This window comes from Rutidosis leptorrhynchoides, chromosome 3, assembly GCF_046630445.1.
Source record: "Rutidosis leptorrhynchoides isolate AG116_Rl617_1_P2 chromosome 3, CSIRO_AGI_Rlap_v1, whole genome shotgun sequence".
In the NCBI taxonomy this organism is placed as follows: domain Eukaryota; kingdom Viridiplantae; phylum Streptophyta; class Magnoliopsida; order Asterales; family Asteraceae; genus Rutidosis; species Rutidosis leptorrhynchoides.
This window is the reverse complement of record NC_092335.1, coordinates 694361051-694369542: the sequence shown is the minus strand read 5'-3', so window position 1 is coordinate 694369542 and position 8492 is coordinate 694361051. Positions and strand designations below refer to the sequence as shown.

Here is an 8492-nt window from a genome sequence, read left to right as displayed (position 1 = left end):
TCATCCGGGTGGATTAGGACGGGTCACTTCATAATATCTTTTGCTATATTCATGCCCATTTACCTCAAATGGTGCGGATGGACATGTTCCATTCTTAAGTTTATCAAATATAGGTGATTGGTTCAAAACGTTAATATCATTGTTGGAACCCGCCATTCCAAAAAAAAAAGCATGCCAAATCCACAAGTCATATGAAGCAACTGCTTCAAGCATAAGGGTCGGTTTCTTGTGATCACCCCGAGTGTATTGTTCTTTTAAAGCAACAAGACAATTCCTCCACTCCCAGTGCATACAGTCTATAATCCCAAGCATACCCCTAAAACCATGTCTCTCCTCGTGTGCACTATATAATCTAGCAACATCGTGTGCATTCGGAGATCGCATGTATTCCCTTTTGTACAAAGTAATAACACACATACAAAAGTAATCTAGACATAGTATTGATGTTTGCTCACTCATTTGCAAATATTCATCACACATATCGATAGCGGTGCCATACGCCAATTGACGTATAGCCGACGTACATTTTTGTAAAGTAGTAAATGTAGGCCTACCGATAGCATCAACTCGTTGAGAAAAGTAACTAAAATATTCTGGCATATTATCACTTTGGAAAGTAGTTATACATTGCACTATCCGGAGAAATAATTGTATTCGCAGACGAAAATGCCTTTTAAATTTTGTGTGTGGATATTTTGGCGTCTCACAAAAATAATCATCCCACAAACGTTGTGCAGCAACCTCCCGTTCCCTAGGAATGTAACCTCTAACTCTCGGAATAGATGGTGCCGATTCGACTTCAGAATCATCATCTTCTATTTCTTGAATTAATTGAACAATCCGAAAATCTTCGGAGTCGAAATTAGACCCCCGTAACCTCGAACCCATTTATAAACTAGAAAACTTTTGTAAAAAAAATGTAAAGAAAAAGAGTAAGAATGAAATGTGTGAAAAATGATAGAATTGTTGGTGTTTAAATAGGAGTAAAATAGATTAAAAATGATTTAAAAAAAATAATACAAAAAACGGGTATATATCCGCTGGGTAACGAATATATTACCCCAACCAATCACATGCTGCCACATGTCCCTTGAAGCCCCATTTTTTCCAGTCAAAACAGCAACTGACGCCCCCTAGCGTCAGATTTTGACGCCGCGGTAATGGCGTCAGGGGCGTCAGATGGCGCCAGCTCGTCTGACGCGACCATCTCTGACGCTGCGTTAGTTCCAGTCTAATTGTTTTGAAGTGATGGAGCTTGATGGAACGTATATCTCCTATTTATTTTCTTATAATTATTTTATTGTTATTAGTGCATTGTAGTTATAATTCATAACTTAAATTTTTATAAAATCAAACACATACATCCAAATTTTTTTCTTCATATTATTAAAAATAAAAATTACAATGACTTTTGTAGAAAGCTAGGATTATTTGTTAAGGACAGGATTCTGGTTTTTTTTTTTTTTTTTTTTTTTTTTTGTTGCAAGAATATTAATATGTGTATATATAAAAAAAGAACCGAGGTTCCGGTAGTACAACATTAAATAAATCATAACGATCTCTAGAGAAACTATGTTCGTTCTAAACGATATGAACGACACATAATACACATAAGCACTATAGGATTCAGGGTTAGTGAGTGATTAGAATTCTAGTTAATTATTATCTCTTTAATTATTTAATTTTATTTATTTAATTTAGTCAATTTTTATTTAAAAATTCAGGCTTATATATATATATATATATATATATATATATATATATATATATATATATATATATATATATATATAATGGTAGGATCAAGAGGGAAGTAACCATTCGGGGGAAACGAGGGGAAGCAAAAACTTTTTTTTTTTCGTTTTTTGAAAAAACTTTGTTCACGAACATTATAGATGAGATGAAAATATGAACATTTAGTAGAGACACTTTGTGATAAATGTTTTTATTTTGGCGGGAAAACGCTCGAAGAAGTAATATATAACAATTATCGTGTTTTTCGAGCGTATTTTGAGATTTTAGCTATTGGGGTTTAGATATTAGGGTTTAGATATTAGGGTTTATAGGGTTTAGATATTAGGGTTTAGAAATTTAGGGTTTAGGGTTTAGATTTAGGGTTTAGATTTAGGATTTAGATTGGGTTTTTAACACGAACGGTTTAGAGTTTAGGGTTTAGGGTTTAGGGTTTAGGGTTTGGTGTTTTGAGTTTATGGAATAAACCCAAAACACCAAACCCTAAACCCTAAACCATAAACCCTAAACTCTAAATCGGGCTAAATTTTACTTCACAAAACATGAAGAAAAAAAACGTTCACATTCTTCACGAACAATACTATCTTGAATGTTATTTTTGTCGATCGTTTTCCCGCCTAAATAATAACATTCATCACGAAGTGTCTCTTCTAAATGTTCATATTTTTGTGTGATCTTGATGCCGGAAAAAAAAATTCAAAAAAACGAAAAATTTTTTTTTTGCTTCCCCCCGCTTCCCCCCGATTGGTTACTTCCCCATTGATCCTGCCCCTATATATATATATATATATATATATGTATATATATATTTGATTCTTGTTATTTTACCAAGTGTACACTCTAGTCCTCGTACATTGTATGTATTTATTTATTTGTAATGACGATGATCCAAAATTATAAAAAGATGGTAAATAAATTACCCAAGTCTCGTTGGTTTCACACAATCTAGTCTCGGTTTCCTAAACCGCACGAGATTAAAGTTTACTTTGGTTAGTCTAGGACTCAATCCTAAGTTTAAGTTTCGTTAAATTCTTAACGGTCGTTAGTAAAAATATAAAGAAAAGAGTCGAGTTGTTACAACCGAGCCTCTTCTTCCTAAGAAAACAACAAACAAAAATTAACCTGCACTCAATATACCATTATCCAACTCGAAATATAAAACACAAACGATAAATTAATCATTTTTGGTCGGAATGACAATCTAGTAAATCAAGACGTTAGCGGACGGATCACCAACCAAAATTGCTGAAGAGGGGCAAATATACAGCGATACTTGAGATCCTGAAAGAAGCCTTTCAAAGGAATCAAACCCTTAATCACTACAAGATTTAAACATTCGACCTTGTGCAAGGATAAGTAATTATTCGATATCTCTTGTGAGTTTTAACCGAATATCATTCTTAATTATATGACTTTAATAGTTAATTAAGTTTTATAGACATCTAATGAAAGTATTACAATATCACTATCACTATATCACTATTTACTATATACATTAAAAGAGAGTCTCGATTAGCTAATAATTATTTTCAAAACCCCCTTAATTACCGTTAGATTAGATAATTACAGCATAATACCCCTTATCCAACGGTCCTTGATCATCCACTTAAAATATTAGCTAATAAATCATTCTTAATCAAAATTATACCCTTTGTACCCTTAAAAAAAAAAAAAAAAAAAAAGCGGACCTTAATTTTTTCTATTGGGATCCTTACCCACCCAACTACGGACTAAATCCCTAAATCAATTCATCTTCTTCATCCATCCTACGATTCTTCTTCCAGACTTAATCGATACCTAAGCCATTTTGTTTTCTCAGTTAATTCTTCATCCATTATGTATCCATCCTCAACATACTACGGACTAAATGCCCCAAATCAATTCATGTTCTTCATCACCCAGACTTTATCGACAGGTTCAATCAATGGCGCGAATTAAGGTTCATGACCTAAGGAGCAAATCGAAAGACGTTTTGGTTACCGGTGGTGCTCCAAACAAGCTCTCCAAGATTAAGGTGGTGTGATTTCGCAAATTAATACCATATTATATTAATATGGCTACAGATTATGATTATGATTGGGTGCATAAGTGCATCAACTGATTCCGATTAAAGCTATATTATTGTTCATTACCTTTTTGTTATCCTTAATCAAAATGAACTTAAGCAGATTTTTTGGTATCTGTACTGGAATTAGATTTTCCTTGTGTTTTTTCGATCATTATTATTGACTTGAATGCGTAATATAATAATTCAGTAGGCGTAATCCTATTATAGATCATCTTATAAACCTTTTAGCATGTATTTTCTATGATTTCAGGGTCCATAAGAGAGAGCACCAACAACCCTTGTGGCAGTTCCAACTGCACAACCTGCTTAAGTGCTCAGTGAGTGTCCTTTTTATTTCATTTTTTTATTTGTATTATGTTGCTGGAGGGTTATTTTAATGAGATTGTAATAGAACTAAACATGTAAAGCTAATTATGATGTTGTTGCTTATAATATGTTTCACAAATGCTCCTTATTATTCTATATATATACACTTATACTTATGGTGTATCTATTGTTCTAGATATGCTCTCACAATCCATATAGTGTTTGTTTTTTTTTGCAGGAAGTTCACTTAATAAAATAGTCAGGCATTTTTCCTTTGCAGTGATGGATGATCGTTTTTAAGGCTCTTTAAAAGTCACTCTAGCTTTTGGTGTTGATTTTCTCAAATAGGTAATTGATTAAAGTGCATAATCACTATCACTATCACTATATCACTATCACTATCACTATATACATTAAAAGAGAGTCTCAATTAGCTAATAAATCAATTTTACATATAATCCATCCCTAAATTACCCTTCTAATGAGAAACACGGTGGCTGTTAAAAAAATTAGGGGTTTCTCTATTGAATTTTAGATGAGCCTTATAGGTTATGAAGAGCCTAACGAGTAACGAAAAGCAATTGAAGATCGACCGGGCATTAGTTAAATCGGCCTAGATTATGTTTAAGTTATCGTATGTTCAAAAAATTCGTTTGATTCTTCGGCTTTATAATTGAGTTTAAAAATTAATGTTAGATTAGTACCGTGTTTGCGATTTTTCTTTGTTTCTAATCTAACAATAATCAGATTATCTGGCTTGATATTTGAGTTCTAATTTGGATTCGGTGTGTTCTTCACTTGCAGTGGTTTTCATTTTTAAGTTTCTTGTGTGATTTATATATATTGTAAGTACTTGGTTAATTATTAGTTATAATTGATATCAATTTCCACCTATTTCATCCAATTATGTACCCTTTTTGTGTTTAATATGATAAGTGGTAGGAGTTTTGAAAATAACTACTTCCACTACATCAAAAATAGAAATGTTTCACATTTATATGGCAAAGATGTAGTACTGATTAAATGTTTTATTTAGTTAATGTTGTCAGTTTCATGAATTTGTTAACTTTTATGATAAAATTTGCGAGTTCCGTGACATATATATGTGAGGGGATAAAATGGCGAGTTGTTGAGGCTTCGTCTTAGCTATATTTAAATCTAACAGTCCTATGATTTTTGCTTCAGCGTTTCGTTGTGTTTGTTCAAGAACATGGTGGAAAGGATTTGGAGAGCTTTGTGCTTTCGAGCTTCGATGAAGCACGTAGTTTGTTAGTCCAGGTATGTTCATTTACCATTAAATGGGTCGATTTGGGTTATGCTTTATCTTTAACGGGTCAAGTGGTAAAAGAAAAGGTAGAAGGAAAATGGGTCAAAAAGATCACATAAGTTTTTTCATCCTGCATGCAACCTGCTTAATACCTTTATATGAAAAATGTTGATTTGTATGTTGTATGTATGTTTTGAATGATAACACAACCTGCCCATAATGAGGCTAATTTGAAGATCCTAATTATGTTGTAATGGTTAATTGATCAATGTACACAGGTTACTGTTGCTTTGGCAGTTACAGAAGCTGCTTTTGAATTTGAACATAGGGATTTGCACTGGTTAGTAACAACCTATAATTTAGGTTATAGTTTGTGCTCGGGGTTTGATGGTTGTTTATTAACTTTGTCGATATTATAGGAAGAATATATTGTTGAACCGAAAAGGTTCTGATACATTGCAGTTCATTGTTGATGGGAAGAAAGTTAATGTCAAAACATTTGTTTTGGTGGCATCGATAATCGATTTCACATTGTCTAGGATCAATACAGGTTGTGCACCACCAGATCCCGAAGAGGTACGAGACTGCGAAAAAAAACCTAGAGTATTCCTTGGTCGCCTTGATGAGAGACCAAAATGTCCTAAGTTGCATCAGAGTGTTCGTGATGTTGTCTTCGGAAGTGGTGAAATTGTGAGTTCTTTAACCTTTTTTTTTTTTTTTTTTTTAAATGATATAGTTTACAAAATAGGCGAGTTAGGTAAAGAACCAAAATAGGTTGATATGGGTTGACCTCAGTTAGGACGTATACACTAGGACTTTGAAAAGTCGATCGAGACGTACGTTGACCAGCGTTGACTTTTAAATAAATAAATATATTATATATTAAATTAAATATTAATATAATATTTGAAACATAAACATTTTAAACATAAATGAATCGCCTTTAAAAAGAGGAAAAAAAAACATAAGTGAATTACAAATAAGATGATGTGATGTTAGTTTAAATAATATATATGTTTTTATAATGTTTTCTATAAATATAGTGTATTTATTAACTGGTTTTGATAGTTGACCCAACGTTGACCTACTTTGACCTGACTATTTAGCGATGACAGACTAAATTTTTTTTTTTTTGGGTGAAACGGGACGGGATGGTCACTAAACCGCCGCAACTTCCATTCGCAACCATGGAGAAAATGGGAGGGTCTGGCGGGTTTGGTAACGGGTACATACATGTTCGGTTCAAAGTTCATGGCTATTTGTTATAGGAATCAAAATGGGTCCAGTTGGGTTCGCCTGGAACACTTTTTATCTAAAATTATTAATTTAAATAGTAATTATATTGGATGTCAGGCATAGTTTTGGATCCTAATGAAATCATTACACCATTTTCTTCCCTGACTTAGTACAAATGAAAAATATAAAATAAATTCATGGAGTAACATACATGAATACAACTGACATAACACCAATACGAAAGATAAGGGTATGCAAAAAGAACCTTTCTTTGTTCTCCAGATAGCAAAAAGGTATGCAAAATCCAAATTGTTATATTCAAAGATGTAGATTATCACAGTAACTATAAATTTGTCTAAAATAATGGATCACAATGTTTTAATCACAACCTGACCCATCCCATTTTGACCTTTTTTTAAAAGACCCGTTTTAACCTGGTTAGATCAAGTTTGGCCCATAACCCAACCTGCCCATCTTGTCACTTATAAAAAAGATTGGACTTAGGAGATTGCGTGAGCCACACGGTTCCAGTTTATGATGTGACTGATGCATCAATGAAAATTCTAACCGAACGAGGTTTGATGCGAAAGGATTGATGGTAATAGAAGGATTAGAATATTATACCTATATCTAAATGGTATAGTGGAAATGAATAGTCCTATTCATTTCCCCACTTTCAACAAACTTAACCCCTTAACTTTTAATTAAAATACAAATCGAACCCCACACTTTATACGTTTACTTTTCCCCAAATTTCACAAGCTTAACCCCCACCTTTTATTAAAATACAAATCAAACCCCCACTTTACTAACTTTTTTTTTTTTTACTAATATTCAATTTTCACAAACTTAACCCCCTAACTTTTATTAAAATACAAATCGAACCCCCACTTTATACGTACAGTTTTTTCAAATTTCACAAACTTAACCCACTAACTTTTATTAAAATACAAATCGAACCCCCACTTTACTAACTTTTTCTTTTTAAAATAAAACCCGAACGCTAAAAGAAGCAACTTTCACAAAAGGAACAACCCTTCAATGTTATGTCGAAAAAAATTCTTTTTTACAAAATAGATCAAGACTTTTTTTTAACTCGCATTCAAAACGGAGCCCCCGGCGCGAAGCGAGGGCTCCACAACTAGTTATGTTTATTTAGTAAAAATCATAGTTATGTTTTTTTGGGTGTAGATATGCAGGGCACTTGCTTACATTCACAATTGTATCGATTTGATTATTGTTTTGTGACTTCTATAAGATGGTGGTGATCAAGGTTGTAAAAGTCGCGAGTCGGGGACGCATCGGTCGAGACCTAAAAAGGACGCGTCGGCCGAGTCGGGGGACGCATCGGTCGTTGACCAACGTTGACTTTATTAATAATTTCTTATATATATATATATATATATGTGTGTGTGTGTGTGTGTGTGTGTGTGTGTGTGTGTGCGTGTAAAATAGTTGATTATGTACCATAAATTTCTTAAATAAGAACTCGAATTTAAAAACAATCAAACTTGAAACTAAATTAATGTTACCGAGTACATAATCAGTAAGGACACAGAGAAAAGAGCGGCCCAAAAAATGAAAACAACCCCTAATTTTAAAATATATCAGATCTTGACGAAAATTTGACTGACGTTGACCATTTTTGACCGTCTTTAACAGACTTTGACCGAACTTTTAGCTCTGACCGTCTTTTGAGTCGTTTTCTGATAAAACGGGACGGAGAACCCAAAAAAACAATGCATCGCTGGTGGTGATACTGATATTGTTATAAAATCTCAAAGTGGTTGTGAAAGCCATTTGAACAGGCATTTAATTTAATTTGTTATGGTGTGACACTATAAAAGGGATCTTTTTGTCTTT

The 8492-nt window shown here is 33.1% G+C and overlaps 1 protein-coding gene and 1 long non-coding RNA gene across 5 annotated transcripts; one reads left to right on the top strand and one right to left on the bottom strand.

Annotated features, from left to right (window-relative positions):
* Positions 1–888, bottom strand: LOC139902755 (uncharacterized). The gene has a single exon (XM_071885356.1). The coding sequence runs from the start codon at positions 886–888 to the stop codon at positions 1–3; it is 888 nt and encodes a 295-aa protein (XP_071741457.1).
* Positions 889–3495: 2607 nt separating this feature from the next.
* Positions 3496–6877, top strand: LOC139899544 (uncharacterized). 4 transcript variants are annotated; one of them, XR_011777559.1, is made up of 5 exons: positions 3496–3766; positions 4071–4137; positions 4365–4474; positions 5312–5404; positions 5672–6877. It is a non-coding gene; the product is annotated as an uncharacterized lncRNA (long non-coding RNA). The 4 variants fall into 4 exon arrangements; XR_011777557.1 differs by having other exon boundaries at positions 5312–6877; XR_011777558.1 differs by having other exon boundaries at positions 4346–4474; positions 5312–6877.
* The last annotated feature ends 1615 nt before the right edge of the window (positions 6878–8492 follow it).

Bases quoted from the DNA above. Each gene is read 5' to 3' on its own strand.
- LOC139902755 (XM_071885356.1), bottom strand. From the start codon at position 888: ATGGGTTCGAGGTTACGGGGGTCTAATTTCGACTCCGAAGATTTTCGG.